The following is a 16,943-nucleotide window of genomic DNA, read 5'->3' as shown; positions in this document are numbered from 1 at the left end:
TTCGCTAGAAACCGAAAAAGGAATCGACGTTGCATAGTTGAATCTGCAACTGTATCTTGTAAATCCATTAACATCATCAACAAGTACACGAAGATAAAGCTATTCAATCTGCGAAAATAAATCCAAGTTGGATTTTTGAAATCCCTAACTAATGGATTATATGATCAAACCAATGCATCGGACTAAGGAATGACACAATCATACAGTAATGATAACTTCTACACTGACGCACAAAGATGACTTACAGCATGAGAAGATCCAGATCCACAGAATATGCCACACTATCCTTGGGTCAAAAGATAACAAACAATGACAACAAACCAAAATGTCCAAAAAAAGGTGGGTTGAATAACTTAGTAGGATAATTTCACAAGTCAAACTTTCTCAACCCTATTATCGTCATTGCTCAACTAGTTGGATGCTGTACAAGTGGAGAATGCTAAGGCTCATTTTTTGTGTGACATCTATTACCTGCAGTAGCAGGAGACAAAACCAAGATGGTAAAATTGAACATCATTCGCTCAAGATACAAAGTCCACTGTTTCATGAGCACCTTTTGTTTGTTCTCTTTCTATATGTTGAGGCACTGCTCTGTGTCTTGGCATTCTCATTTCCTATCGTAAAACTTCTTCATAAGTTAATGTCCATTAAAAACCTGGCAAAAAATACTGTCCAAAAATTACAAAACAAGCAGAATTTGTATCACAAAAGACTCTTGTAGCCAAGTAGCAACCATAGCACCATCTACTCAATTGCTACTTATAAGCAAGGGTTGTGGTTGTATCCTGTCATCTGCTTGTGAGCTTCGGAGTTTCTGAAGAGAGCGGTATTGCAGACGAACACTTTCACCACTATCCAGAATCTTGAGTAAGTACCTGGGAATGAGATATTAGTCACATTATTGAATTAAAAGATTTTTTCAGACCTAATTCACACATCCAAACTGCAACAATGAGATAATCTACCCACTATAGTGGGCAAACAAAGCTTCTGCTTAGGTTCTCCAAAAGCAAAATGTCAGTTTTTAATTACATTATGTTACGACAATCAACCATGTATATCTATTGACGTATTTGAAAAGATCAAAAGCCATTACTCTTATGAACATACCAGCCGTTCAAGCATTGGGATGTTATTATTGCTTCCTTTCCAACCAATTTATCAGCAGTCCGCTTGTTTCCCTGCATGTTTTCTATTGTCAATTTTCTTTCCTTTGTATTCTTACCAACTTATTATTTCTTAAAAAAGGAAAGGCCTACAGTTAAGTTTGTGCTCGAGATCATACTTTGATCAAAACTTTCTCATTTACTACAAATGGATATTGAACTCCCTTTAGTTGTCTAGGGCTGTCACTCTCAGCTGCTATCTCCCCATTTACCTGTATATAAGACAATACAAATAAAACAGGAAAGATTTTTAAACACTTTCTAAACCAGAAAAGAAAATGCAGTATCTGTAAGACCACACACTTTGGCCAATCTCTTCAGTGCCTCCATTTGTTCACCAACTTCTTTCCTACGTTTGCGTAGAGCAGCATTATGAAAGAGTCGCTTATCATCCTCCATCTTCACTGTGGTAGCTGCAGCTCGCACAGCTGAAAGGAAAGAAGATCACTACAGAACTTTTCCTTGGACCACAATCATAATACAGATATAACTTACTCAAAATTTATTTATGATTTCTATTTACCATAGTTTGGGATCAACATCCCTGTCTCTATCTCTTCATTACATACATTACATCTGGCCTGGTTTTATAACCAAAATGAACAAACAAAAACAGATATCGGTCATAATCATCGTTAGTCCAGAAAATATGAACAATAACTGAAAGAACCAACAAACAAAGAAGACCTGTATTTCCCTCAATTTTAAAAGTACCCACAGTTAAACAGTATAAATTTAGGTCAGATTGACCAAGTTCACTAGATCCTTATTGTGACAATGCATTTAGAAAGAGTATGCTTTAGACTCCAGAACCAATGCCCTTCTATAAGACTTCAACATTCATTTCCAGATCCCAAAGAACATACTTCAAACAAATGCATTACTCACAATGAAGTCAAGATCAACTGCTAATTTAAAGTCATTTTGAACTTTTATCTGAATTAATGATATTACTAGCATTTGGCTGAGAGGCAATACAAGCTCCATTCTATTTTGAACTTCAATTTTTTAAACTGTTTTATAATCTAAAAGGTCAAGTTCAACACTATATATTATTGCTCCTACAAGCTTTTTCTAATTAATCCTTCCTACATTATATGCACAACAAAAACAAAAACCAGTGACTTTATTTGATCTTGGATACAGTATAACAGCTCTTAAAGAATAGAGTGGATGAGAATTTACATATACCGTTTCTATAACTTTCTTCAGCATATGGCCACCAAAAGAATGCCCACAAGAGACAACCATAGCATCCTCAAGGAATGCCCCACTGAAACAGCAAACATGTAAAACATGAGTTTGAGAGCTTACTGGAATTACACAACGTAAAATTAAATAAAGATAACAATTTCCACTTAAAAATCCAGCAAGACAAAAGTTTCATCTTTAGTATCCATGCTATAACTAACTTTGGTAAATATATGAAGAAAATAGAGTATATTTCGTAGTAATCCAGTGCCTAATGTTCATGATAATTGAGTAAGAAAGTTAACTTTACCTAGTTTTCCCACAAAAGGGTAAATGTGGGCTACATCAAGAATTAAAAGCATTCATGTATAGCTGGTATGTTAAGAAAGTTTAAATCAAAGTAATATCTCTAGATATAGATGTGTACCACTCAAGCACAACATTTGGTTCGCCCAATCAGTAACATGTTGCTCCCTTTTAAGATATATAGCAGCTTATCATGTATATTCTTTAGCAATAATACATGAGATTTAACCTTGAATTGCTGAAGAACATAAATGATGGGCTGCTTCTGCTCATTATAAATACTCTTAAAGGTAAAGAAATATATACACATTGGCACTAGAAAGTTGCACAAATCAATGGTATAGAATTAAGAGAGTTAAAAATAAAATTATTTTTCTAAATGAATGATTTTCACCAACATTATCTTTGCAAACATTACGAACTATCACCCTATAAGAGATGTAACTTGGATAGTAAATTTGTGATCCAATACGTGGGGTCCGGTCTAATTCCACAAAGGATACTTATAATGAGAAATTGGCACTCTTCAACATGAATGCCTAGCACTTAATTAAGACTATTTTGCAGTGATTTAAAAAGCATCATGCGCCAAGGTCCAAAATGCTCGAGGCACTTGCTCGAGCGAAGCGAGACACTCTGAAATATTAAAATATTAAAAATATATATATAACACAATTGATAAATATAATTATATAAATGAAAATATGATATTAAATTGAAAATATATAAGGTACTAAGTCACATTATCCATTTTCTAATAACAAGAATGTAAAAAGACTTAAAGCGATAAAACTTTATATCAAATTCAATCATCATCATAATCAACATCGTCATTCTCAAATATATCATCATCTTTCTCTTCCTTTTATCCATCTTCATCAAAATAAGTTTCCTTCTCTTCATCAATGGTAAGAGATGAACTTGAGGCTTTTGCACTTATTTTTGCGTTCGTCATCTGTCTTGTATATGTTGTAATTCTCCAACACCTAAGGCTTTTGTCATATCTCCCCAAGTCAAGTTGTCATCTTCGAATATAAGCTCATCTTCGCGCATTTTACAAGTTCGCACCCATTTCCCTCACCAATTACTCATTTGAATCATCACTGTCTTATAATGAGATTGGATCAATATTATTTCGCAAATTATGATAAACCTTCAATGCTTGATTATACTTTATATAAACCTAATCATGTAATCGTTGATGCTTCAATCGATTTCTTCTCTTTGTCTGAATCTATCATATCATATCATTTAAAAATATATTAATACATCTATCTAAAAAAGAATAGATTAACTGAAACAAAAATATTCTGTGACCCATACATGCTCAAAGATACTCTAGTTTCGCTCACAACTTGTAGCACTATAAGTCAAAGTAGGAATTTTGATAATCAATTGCTACAAGTTCAGGATGGAATTTCCAAATAGACTCCACCATTCAACTGCAAAATTTACTTTATTACTAACAATAATTTACTATATATAAAAATAATTATATAAATTTATAAATACCTATGGATATAATTGTCCTTGATCAAACTGCTAAGGAATTTCAAAAAGACCATCAACATTTTTATATAAAAATAATTCACGTATGATCTTGTCTTGCACCTCAAGGTTTAGAACCAATCATGCAATGTACTTATATAATCCATTTACAACTTCTGTATAGAACTCAATGGAGGTGTTCTTATAAAAAAATTCTAAGTTCAAATAATGTCCTATTGCATGTAATGGACAATGAAGTTGACAATTCTATCTTTCGTCAATGATTATAAATATTTTCTTATACATTTCTTCATTTCCATCAAACGACTTTTGAAACATCTCTTTTGCTCTATCCATAGCCTCATAAATGTATCTCATTGTAGGCTTCTTTTCATTATTTACCAACCGAAGGACTTAAACAAAAGGGATCATTATCTTTAATGTATAAACTATAAGATTTCAAAATGACGACATTAAGATGATATCACCGACCCTCTTGCCTTTCACTCCTTTTGCCCATTTGCTTGTCACTCATTACCTCGAGATAAACATGTCTCTCAGGTTATATTTTTGACGATGCACGCCCTACAATGTCAAGAAGTAGTAATCGGGTGACACTATATCTCACAAATTCCTTATTGTCTGTGAATTCTCTCATTATATTCAAAGCCCCAGTATGATTATAGAGAAATCTAATGACAAAAATTGTCCTTTCTAAAATCTTCTTGATGTCATGGATCGTTCCAATATCCTTCTACATTAACTCAATGCAATTTGCCACAGATGGAGTCCAATATAGATATTGTCTTTTTGCTTCACGTAATTTACCTAAGACAAAGGAAAACAAAATTCATAAGACTTGAGAGTTCTTTCATTCAATTTTGAGACATAAAGTAACTAAAAATTTTAAAAATTTAAAAGACAAATCTTACCAGCTAACACATAGTTGCTTCCATTGTCGGTTATAACTTGGACGATATTTTATTCACCAATTTCTTCCACAAACTTGTCAAATTACTCGTATATATTTTCTCTAGATTTTATAAAAGATGATACATCTATTTACTTCACAAACATGATTCCTAAAAAACAATTAATCATAAAATTAATTATACTCCTATGTTTTTTATTGGTCCAAGCATATGACATAATGGAAGAACCATGCTTTACCCATGATTCTTTGTGACCCTTTAATAAGTCATTTATATGATCCAACTCTTTTTTCAGTAATAGAACTCGCAATTTATAATAACTTGAAAGTTTTAATCTCCCACCATATCTTCCAATAACTTCAATCATCTCTTTAAAACTATCCAAACAACAAGCACTATGGGGAAGTCCAACCTGATAAAAGAAGAGAGCAATATGTTGAATCATCCTTCCCCTTATTTCTTTATCATAAATATCACTTATATTTATTTGTCTTAATTTTACTCTTGCTTAACTTTGTTCCTTCTGTGATCCTTGATACATATATAAGTCCATCGATCCCTTTTTATTCTTCTTAACAATCATAGTTTTTTTTTTTTTATCATATACTCTTTTTCCACTTGCATTTCACTTTCTGAATAATCTTCTTCTTTATCACCTCTAATATGTTCAATATTATCCCCAAGTAAAATCCCATAAGATTCATTCCTTTGCAACTTTTTTTTTCAATCATATAAGCCAGCAACTCTTCTTTTACACCAAGCAGACACTTCTTGTATGCTGATGCATTCTTAAAGTCCCCTACTTGATGTTGCTTTGTACAAAAAATACCACCTCTAGTGATCTTATCACAAAAGATACAAGTAACTGTATTAGGATCTTTAAGATCCTTTAGATAATTATATTTCCAAGCAAGATCCTTTCTTGAATTTTTTGGATGAATCTTATAAATTGCTTTAAACACTTGCCATTAATCCAGAAACCCTAATAATAGTTCTAAATAAATAGAGATTAGTAGTGCTAAAATCAAAATAGGGACTATTATATGATAATAGTAGTTAACAATCTATTATTAATAGTAGTTAGAGGGGAGAAAAGAATCATCGACGATGGAAAGTGGGGAAGGAGAGGAAGTTGCGGACAATAATAGTAGCAACTTACGGATAATGGCGACAATGACGGCGGCAGCGAAAGAAGCTGCGGACAACAATAGCAGCAACAAAGGAAGCTTCGTACGACAGCAGCGATGGAGGAAGCTTCGGACGACAGCAGCAATGGTAGAGGAAGATATGGACAATGATAGCAGCAACAGAGAAAGCTTTGTACGACAATAGCAACAACGATGACGATGGAAGCTTCGGATGTGTCTATCGATGGTGGAGGAAGTTGCGGTCCTCTCCCTCGATAACAAAAGGAGCTACATATGGAAGCAACGACAACGGAGGGAACTACGTACGAAAGCGAGGCCTTCTAACCAATCCATCGACAGTAGAGGAAGCGTCGGTCCTATACGTCGACAGAGGAGGCAGCGGTAGAGGAAGTGTTTGTGGTGGAAGCAACAGCTGCACTAGGGTTTATGGCTCGGGGTTGTGCAAGGGGCAAAGGGATGGGTTTTGTGCAAATATAGTAACATTATATAACTTGGTTCAATCGAACTAATTAGCTATTATTCAACCGAAGTAGTTTGATTGCTGTGTTTCAACCGGGCGCTCACCCGAGGAGCTTAGTGCCTTGGTTCAGGTGAGCGGTCGGCGACGCTTCACTAAAGCGCGTCGCCTGGTTAATCTTTGAGGCACTCAGGTCTTGCCTCGCCTTAGCTAAGTGCCTAGGCATGCGCCCGAGCACCTATTTAAACCACTGATATTTTGTCCAATATTTGTCCAACTATGGAATTTTTTATAATGATACTTCATTATTATTTTAAATTATCATAAAATTTAATCTAAGTCGAATTTATTTGTCCCTCTGAATTGATAATTTTACATTAATAAACAAGACCCATTAGAGAAAACAAAAGAAATTATGGCTTATTCTTTAAGAATTCATCATGCAATCATTTTACTTAAACCCTATAAAAAATATTATTTTGCTCTCTAAATTAAATGATTTTTATCTACACAATGGGTGCAAAGGTTATGTTATTATTCTTTAAGAAATATGCCCTAAGTGATAAACCCATAACACAACACATGAGATATCATTTGATTCCACCAAAGATGTCGACAGGATGAAATTAAAACCTTTAGACTTTAGCATGTACCATGACAAAATTAGTATTTTTTTCAAACTATGTGTAATAACTATAAATAAAATATTATTACAAACAAGATGAAAATTAAAACAAAAGATGATATAAATAAGTAGTTACACTTATATTAGTGATATATAATACGTATATGATTGATATAGACCATTAATGAGTATATATTATCATCTAAACCATGTCATTTAATTGAGCTAAAGATGAAACTAAAAAACTAAATATATATGGAGAGAGAAATTTAAAGTTTCCTCACAATTCCTAACAGCTCGAGCCCAAGCGACCACGGTGAGTTGTTAAAAGTTCTTCAAAGTTCAAACCATAACCTCAACCTTCTTTTTTCTAGCCATGAAAGGATCTAAAAGGAGCAAAGATGGAGAAAAGAGGATGCAGCAACAGAGCACCTTAAGAGGGGAAAATCTAGTTTACTCATGAGTACAAAACATAGTTCCAATCATAACATTGAATTCAGTGATTTTAAAATTTAAAACATTGTTTATGAACTTTTGGTGGGTGCTCAAAGAAGTATAAAAAGCACAATATTATCTAGAAATCGATGACCTAGAGTGAGGAAAGAGGGAAGAGAAGAGGAAAGGAGATGTACTGGTTGGAGTTCAAGGCATAGATGATGGCAAAAATATAGCATTGCTGAAAAGTCAATGGCAAAATGCTATGTAGACCGTAGGTGTAAAAGGAGATAATTACATCATATGAGGGATGGGTTGAGGCATTATATTTGGATTGAGGGCCAAGTGGGATAGTGTTTGGTTTGGATTAGGTTGGAACAGATAAGAATTTGGGGGAGGGGGACGGAAATTGAGCTTGGAATGGGTCCCAGTGGGAATTGGTTTTAGAATGGATCAAGGGAAGGGAGGATTGAGTTTGGACTGGCATGCGGGTTTTGGGTCACTCAAGCCAGCTCAGGTGGGCACGTGGAATGCCCAGTGCCTCAACTAAGGTGCTCACAATGAGGCACCCAAATGAAGGCATCTTGTTCAGAGCACCTCAAGGTGCCCTGGAATTTCCTCACTAAGTGCCTAGTGGGGGTGTTCAAACCAGTCCAAACTGAACAGTTATGGGTCGAACTAGACCAAAACAATTTTTGGGTTCAGTTTGATTAATATAAGGTAGTCTGAACTGGAACCGATTTGGACTACCTAACTAAACTGATTCAAATTTGGTTAATCCGGTTCGGTTAACCGATTAACTGGTTTGTAATTTTAAATAATTTATAATATATATTTTTCAAATGAACCAACGTAGTTCAATTAAACCAAACCAAAATCTTGGTCCAGTTAGACTAACATGACAAGATTTATGAAATTGAGCTCATATCATTTATAAAATTGGACCTTTAGACTGATTTAATTAATTAGTTTAAACTAGTTAAGGGCTTAAGACAGTAAACTCAACTAGAATGATAACTTTTAAATTAAAATCAATTCAATTCGGTTCGAACCGATTAACCGAACAAAAGAAAAGTATCCCAAAATAGAATCATGAACTATTGGTGAACTGGTTTAGACTGAACCAGTTTTGGACCGGTTTGATTTAGGTTTGCATCCGGTTCAATTCGATGTTTTGGTTCGATTTGAACACCCTAGTGCCTAGTAGATCATGATGCACAGTTATGTATATTGGATAACGATAGTTCTCGAAGAAGATGACTTATGTTAGATGCTATATAGGGTACTTGTAATAACCAATAACTATGAGCTGATCATGATATCATATTTATCAAGACCAGTATAATATTGAAGTTAATGCTTATAACAACTTTATTAAGAGCATCAATAAAAGAAAATTTGTATTTCACTAATACCTGCCCAATGGTCATTAGATTGTTTCCTTATTGAAGAAAAAATACTACTGAACAGAACATGCTCAAAGTCAAAATGACAAACTAACTTACATGAGATCTAAACCAACATACTAAGATGTCAAGTTAACAATATTAGACCCATCACCAAACAAAGAAGAGTATAATGTGTCAACAATTATTATCAAATAAAACCAGTTAAAAAACAAATTAAGCTCAAACATCTAAAAGCACTACTAGTATATAATAAAAGTACACATGGAGACTGAAGACTTACGACAAAGGGTCCGAAAGTATGCTTCTCAGTGATGGTTCCTTCATAGGATCATTCTGAGTTTCCTGCAATATCATGGTCATTGGCATCTACAAATGCAGCTTAAAATACAAAAGTAATTACTGCACAGCACCACATGAAATGTAGCAAACTAATACAATCTAAGAATCAGTATGCGACATTCTAACACAGCAAATTGGAAGAAAAAAAAATCAAGTTACTATAAAAAGGGAAAAAAGATAAGTTTCGACATCAATACGGCATACATGTAAGTTAACTTTGTTGATTATGTAAATGCATTTCAAATAATGTAAATATGTCCCCGAGAAACAAAAGACAAGATCATAAGTATGACAGTCTTTAATAATAGTTATTAAGAGATTAAAAGGTGACAAAATTAAGAAATAAGAATAGAAGTCCAGAAAAAGATCTGACGCAATCATGTCAATAGTAGCTGAAGAGCTATAGATTAAAAAAATAAAATCCTATATGTTGTTATGAAAAATTAGTAACAAGGCTGTTCTCTAGGATCTCTCTCTAAAATGTCTCAATTTATTTCTTCATGTACCACTTTGACTCTTCCTCACCTTTTACCTTACAGATAATCATATCATTTACTTTTCCTTTCACATCCTTTCTTAAAATTACCAAATTTTCTTTAAATTTTATTAATCCTTTTTGTCAACATAACATTGTATGATGTGCTATGATTAGATGAAGCACTGATAATTAAAAAGCTAAGATACCTTTTACCTAGAATCTATTTATTGGCCTATTTGTCAAGTACAAAACCAGTAATATCCCTATGTTAATGTTTATATAATATATAATTGTAGGCAAAAGTAATCTGCCACAACTCAGTCCAACAAGAAAATTGACACAGCAATTTAATAAGTTTAGAACCATATAATCCAAAATGTTTGAGCTCATCCAATGGTGGTAGGCCTATATAGCTCTCTATATCATCATCATCATCATCATCATCATCCCACTTCTTATGCAGGAATGATCATCGTCATGGCTTGAAGCCCTTGTCAAAGCCTAAAGAACAATACAAAACTTTGAATCATTTCTTGACAAGGCCATATGATGCTTAATCCATTGGTGGCTTCCCACTGTAATATAATCCAACGCTCGTCTACCCCATAATTAACCAAGAACTTCCAAAGTGGATCCAATCAAGGTGTCACAATTCGCAAGATCATGACTATACCATAGTGTAGGTTTAGGTGGTAGCCTCACATCACATTTCAACAACTCCATATGGAATTTTAATGCTTTGATTTTGGTATATGTTGAAACATATATGTCTATTGTTTATGTGACCATTTGTGGGATATAATCACATAAGCACATGTTCTATTGTTTTTATAGGAAGGATCATCATTTAGGGTACGTGATCCATTTCAGCGATTTAGTCGGACTAGAACATACTATCCGTACTGATGTACCATGTGTTGGTACATCGGTACGTATCGGTGTTTCGGAGAGGAAGAAAAAGAAGAAGAGGAAGGGGTAGTGGAGGAAGAGGAAAAAAGGGGAGGCGATGGAGGAAGAGTAAGAAGAAGAGAAAGGTATGGAGAAGGAGGAAGAAGAAGAAAGAAGATGAAGCAATGGAGGAGATGGAAAACGAGAGAGTGTACTGGGGAGATACATGTTGGTGAATGTCAACGGTGATAACATAAAACGGTAGCAGTGGTGGCGGAAGAGGAGGAAGGGGTGGTGAAGGAAGAGGAGGAAGAAGAAGGAATAGGAAGGAAGAAGGGGAGGCAATGAAGAAAAAGAAGGAAGAAGAGGAAGCGGTGGAGGAGGAGAAGAAGGAAGAAGGGAGAAGAAGTGAGAGTGTATCAAGCAGATACACGCTAGTGAATGTCAGCAACGATGACGACATCGAACAACGACGACAATGGCGTCACGAGAAGAGGGCTCGCATTCGCAAGCCCTAATTGCTATTTTAGTTTTTTTATAAGCCTAACATTGATTTAGGTTTTTTTCGTTCTTTTCGCTCGTTTGAACTAGACCGCTAGTTTTGGTTTATGCACCAGTCCATGTCCAGACCGATAGGTATCACCCATTTCATACTATTTCAAGCAATACGATAGTCAATGCTTTAAAGTATGTTCGTTATATTCCTTTAATCCTTTTTTTTCCATTTTTGTGTTTATATTAAATTAATTCTTACCCACGGCTTAGGAGTGGGTTTGCTCGACCGAGATGCAAGCCTCGGACCCTTCTTCTAGCGCCAATCTGATAAGGGATCATTTGGTCAGCCGGCTATGCGGCCCGTAGGCTCACGAGGAATTATCCGTTTTGGACGATGGGCGTACCCGCACGGTTTTGTCCTTTCGGAGCATGTGAGTTCCGAAAGATGCCTTTGAAGGTAAGGGAGACCCGACGAACTTATAAGCCCTTGATTCCCATACTCCTCAACCAATGGGATTAAATGGTCTTATCAATTGAATTTGCAAATTCCATAACTAAATAAAAAATCAATTATGAAAGTTCAAGTTTTAGATCAGCCCTTCTTTAGACATCAAATAATTTGGTTCAAATAGATTTCCTTTTGTTTGATAAATAACTTAACCAAGGATTTAGTCTTGGAAGAGCATATAATGTCACATGCCAATGCAGACATGCCACAAATAAGAATGGAGGAAAAACACTAAGAGAAGAAAAGAGTTGAGGAACAGGATCAATTACCCACTTGGGTAAGCAAAACTGGGATTGAGGAGGAATAGACAACTGAATGGGAGGAAATGACAATCCAGCATTGCAAGGAAATGATGATCCAGCATTGCAAGACTAGCAATAAGAAGCCCAACTATCAAGGGGCAAGAATCATGGGGTTTTCAATAGGTTGAATCCCAAACCGTCTATTTGGGTCAAGATTTGTTGAGAAAGCTTACACTTTCAATGCTATTCAGTGCTCCAGTAATTGCCATGATGAACAATGATTTGTAGATCAAATTTATTAGAAATGGAGCATTAGTAATACGGTTTGAGAAATGAATCCATCCCATGCTTAAAAAACAAAGGAAAATGAAAAAAAATAATGAAACAATGATGTCAATTGAGATAAGCCCAATCCAGGTATCATAAGATCCAACACGGAGAAATAAAAATGGAACAGAAAATCCTTGTTTTATTGTCCACTGCATTTTTTATTTAAAGAAAGTAAAATGTCTCTTCATAATATCTTGGAATTTCTAGGACTATGGTTTTCAAATAGGAAAGTCTTCCGCTGTTACTTCCCTTTACTCTGAGTTCCCAATTAGAAAATTAAGTCCCTTTAAAAGGAAAGGATATCAAATGCAAGGGGAACCAACACTGAGTTGCATCTGATTATTGAGTGAAATAAAGCTTACTTTTGGTTGTTTAACTCTTTATTGCAAATAATCCCTTTTTTTTCTTTTTATATCTTCTTTTTTCTCTGTTTTTGTTCCCTTTATTCTATGTATACTACTATACTTTCAGATAAAAATTTTATAAAGGGTGGAGTTGGGGTGCTATCTGTTAGATTAACAGTTAAGATCTATCAGATGGCAAAATTATCTGAATTGATTTTACTGGGTTGGTTTAACCTTGGAAAGTGTGTTCAAATATCAGACTTCCAAAGTCCCATTAGAATATGAAGAATAAAGTGACATTTCATTTCTAGAGGTAGACATTACTACTCACATCAATCATAGATAAAGTGAAACAACTGAAAAGGGTGATAAGCACATGCAAGTGATACAAAAATTGTTAACTCACATAATTATTGTCAGGATGATTGCACATGGCATCTTCTTCAGCAGACAAGTCATCCATAAACTGGCTTACCGAAATTGGTTGGTAACTCTGGGGTGCAACATGCCCAGCCACTGCAATTGGTGAGCAATCCAATATAGCATTACTTTGAGGCATGAGCTTAAATGTCAGTGATACCCTACAACCAGAGTGATGCCATTAAGATAAATAGGGGCCTTAATTAAATAATAATAATTAGAATAAGACAGAGACAGAGACATAAAGGAATCTCAGACCTTCCTCTAGTCACTGTACCAGGAAAACACTCAACGATCATTCTATATGAGGCAGCTGGACGGAGACCAGCAGTGGCATGACTTAGAGCCCTGCCTGTTAGTAGCAATAGATCTCCAGGACCTGAACCCCCATCCACTAGGAACCAATGACCATTTGGATCGCACACCTATAAAAGATGCAATACATGACATCATATAAATGTGAATATTAATCATTTTCTAGAGAGGAAACTTTGAATAGCCAACTACAAAATAAAGCTTAATCCAAAACCTCCAGAACCAATGTAAATAGCTGCTATTCGTTGAAATGAAACAATTAAATACCTGAATCCCAGGACTGTCAGAGGCAATTAATGTCAATAGTCCCTTTTCAACTTCAGTAATGGAAGATTTTCCTCCAATTTGGCCCTTGCTATTATTAGTATGTGAGGCATGAGAACAGGCAGCAATCAGAACTGATGATGAGACCTCGTTAGCAGGCAATGGGGTATCATCCAGCAAATGGTTGAAAACACTGCCAGAAGTTGTAGCACTTGTTACCAGAAAACAACATAGAAACAGATACAGTGCCCTGGAGCCACTTTGGAGTTAACTAAATGCAATACCAACAAAAACTATTTTTACTCGCTTCGAAGCCGAAGATGCCTTGCTATTGCACAAAGTGAAGCACGAGCTGCCTTTCCCATACATCTGAAGGCATCTCCCATGCATGCAGGAGACAGATCTCCATCTTCCAAAGCCCTAATAGGATTCACAGTAAACTATGACTTAATAAAACAACCAGGTGTTGGAACAAAACTACAAGTTGCCAATCACTCTGGAGCTAGAACCATGTTATAGTTTAAGAATACGCAGTATAAGACATTTTGGTGGTTGATACTGGGAAGCAATAGATCCTTTTATGACCCAAGAAGCACTGTTACTGATCCCCCTTTCCTCTTAGTCTAGCCCTATGTTTAATGTCGATTAGTACTTGCTAGCATTTCTTGAAAATTTTGATTGTCATATTTTCTATTATTACAATAGCAATCAAAATGCCCTCAGAAGAACCTAACAACATCATTGAATTATGAAAGGGCAAGCTCTAATGTCCCTGCGTTTAGATCTCAACAGATATAGAACAAACACATTGCCCAACACCAGCAAAACAAAGGAGTACAATTGGAAAGGCCATTTGCAGAAGAATCAATGAAAGACCACAACAAAAAAGATGACGATGAGAGCAAAAGTGAAGGAATATACCAAGTCCAGCAATCCAGAGCCTCGAGAAAATACTATCACCTTTAGTAAGCTCCTTCTAGGCAATTCATTCATCATTTGCCTTTACCATGCAACACGCGTAGTCCAACTTATATATCTTAGAAATGTAATTTGCAACTTAATGGTGGTACACTTGACACATTAACATAATGGGTACACAACAGTTCAATCAATGAACTACTGCAACAGCTTCCATCATTGTCAACATGATGACCAGGATCTCTTGCTCCTTTAGAATTAAAGCAAATAGTTTGTTCAGATTACTCTTCAATTAAATTGGTCGATGAGATATTGTAAAGATCTCACCTAAGAGCAGAAGTGTTGTCATAAATCAGGCAGGAAATATTTCATACATTGAGGATTTGAGAACTGTAAATGATGATGGAGAACTCCAACTGGCTAAACCATTGACTAGTAGTTACAAATTGTGATTCATAGCTTACCTAGAATGAACTAGATCTGACTGGAGTTCATAAAATTTTGTGAGGAGATCAGCATTTTATTTAATTACTTGCAAGTAATAAATAGCCACCATCTCTTCTAACCTAAGAAGCTGGGATTTCCTATGGTTACTGTCCGCTCAAATGGGATGCACCAAACACACCATCTTTTTATATAAAATTTACCACTCAGTTCAGTAATCTTGGTCCGATCATTATATCATTATTTTCAACAATTATGGCACAAAAAGCAAAGCAAAAAGGGTATGAAGCGTATAATTTTATAATTATGCAACAGAAAGCATAGCAAAAAAAGTATTAAGCTCGTAATTTTGCATAATTTTCTCACCTTCCAGCACGATAGGTATAAACACCGCGGCCCAACTTCCCCCAACCCGAGACACCACTACCGGCACCATTGCACTGCGCCCTCGCCTTAAAGCACATCCTCGCCGACTCCAGCGCACATTTTACAACCACCGCCTCCTCGCTCCCGAGCTCGATCACCACGGCGTTGTGCCTCATCAGCGACCCCGACAGCTCCTCCACCGCCTTGGAATACACCCCGCCGGGAGCCCCCTCATACGGCACAATGTCAGCCAGCTTCACCTTGGCGACCGGCGGGGCCACGTGTTCGACGGAATCGGACCCCGCCGGGTGGCGGGTGACGGGGGCGGGGAGGAGGGGGAGGGGCAGGGGGAGGGGGAGGAGGCCGAGGGAGAGGGCAGAGGGGGGATGGGACTGGGGGTGCGCCGGCGGCGATCGGGAAACAGTGGAGGGGAGTGTGGGCGGGGTCTGCTGCGGCGGCGCGGCGGGGGCCATGGAGGAGGCGGACATCTGCACCACCCGGCCGCCGCTCATCGATCATCTCTCGGGCTCAGACGCAGGGTTTGGGGGGCCTCGATCCATTACAGGCGTCGGGCATCACCATTAGGGTTTCTCCTCCTCGATCGAAACGGAGCGCGCTCTCTCTCTCTCTTTTATGCTATTGTCCTCCTTCCTTTATATTTAATTTCGTTTTGTTCGTGCTTTACTGCGAGCACAGAAGAAGAAGAAGAGGCGGAGGATGTTTGCTATTTCTCCGTCAATACTTTCGTGAACGCCGATTTCCCACGCGATTGTAGCACGCGGAGCGCTTTCGCCACGCATCCGCCACTGCCATCGGCCGGTAGGAATGTGTGCGGATGTATTGGGTGCATGAATGATGCAACTTTTATTATATGGGGGACCTTTCGGGAGGGAGCGGTTCCCTGGTGTCAGCGTCGTAGACACACAGTAAATATCAACCAACAAAAAAGATTCCACGTGTTAAATCTTCTGGACTGTTTATTTGTGATTGGATGATTTGCCTGTTTGTGTTGGCCGACTTCTTAAACACAGGCCTTGACCATACGGCACACGACAATTACACGTGACAAGTATTGAGCAAATACAAGCGGAGAAAATTGACCTTTTCATTGCATATTCTATTATTCTTACGGATTAGAACGAAAAAATAATAAAAATCTTTTTCACTTACTGTTTTATTATTATTATATTTTTTTTAAAAATAAAATAAGTTTTTGCTATAATTATAAATCAATAATTTAGTATTGTATGTATCAAATAAAAAGTTTCATGTTTACATCATGATCAAGAGGTAGAAGGATTTATGATCAAGAGGGAGGAGAAGGGAAGAAATAGTAAAGAGGATAGTAATAATAATTGTGTATTATCTCACTAAACAACACTATAAGTTAATATAGTAATGAATTAAATTGAAGGGACTTTGTAAATGCAAATTA

The 16,943-nt window shown here is 36.3% G+C and overlaps 1 protein-coding gene across 6 annotated transcripts; it reads right to left on the bottom strand.

Annotated features, from left to right (window-relative positions):
• Positions 1–201: 201 nt before the first annotated feature.
• Positions 202–16,175, bottom strand: LOC103981215 (uncharacterized). Of its 6 annotated transcripts, XR_010496193.1 has the most exons (14): positions 15,509–16,175; positions 14,084–14,200; positions 13,784–13,973; positions 13,460–13,626; positions 13,188–13,362; positions 9,438–9,523; positions 2,358–2,439; positions 1,690–1,747; positions 1,470–1,594; positions 1,286–1,378; positions 1,111–1,181; positions 734–875; positions 554–655; positions 202–471 (listed from the first exon to the last, which is right to left on the bottom strand). XR_010496193.1 is itself a non-coding variant. In XM_065149729.1 (13 exons), exons 1-12 carry the CDS (start codon positions 16,018–16,020, stop codon positions 749–751), a joined length of 1,803 nt encoding a protein of 600 aa, XP_065005801.1. In that variant the 5' UTR covers positions 16,021–16,175; the 3' UTR covers positions 202–655; positions 734–748. The 6 variants fall into 6 exon arrangements, 4 of the variants coding, with proteins under 4 accessions (XP_065005801.1, XP_065005800.1, XP_065005802.1 ...); XR_010496192.1 differs by having other exon boundaries at positions 554–875; XM_065149729.1 differs by having other exon boundaries at positions 202–655.
• Between the last annotated feature and the right edge of the window lie 768 nt (positions 16,176–16,943).

The sequence above is a fragment of the Musa acuminata genome, chromosome BXJ3-4, assembly GCF_036884655.1.
Source record: "Musa acuminata AAA Group cultivar baxijiao chromosome BXJ3-4, Cavendish_Baxijiao_AAA, whole genome shotgun sequence".
NCBI classification, from domain to species: Eukaryota; Viridiplantae; Streptophyta; class Magnoliopsida; order Zingiberales; family Musaceae; genus Musa; species Musa acuminata.
Note: the sequence above shows the minus strand (reverse complement) of the source record. Positions and strands in the feature narration are given on the sequence as shown.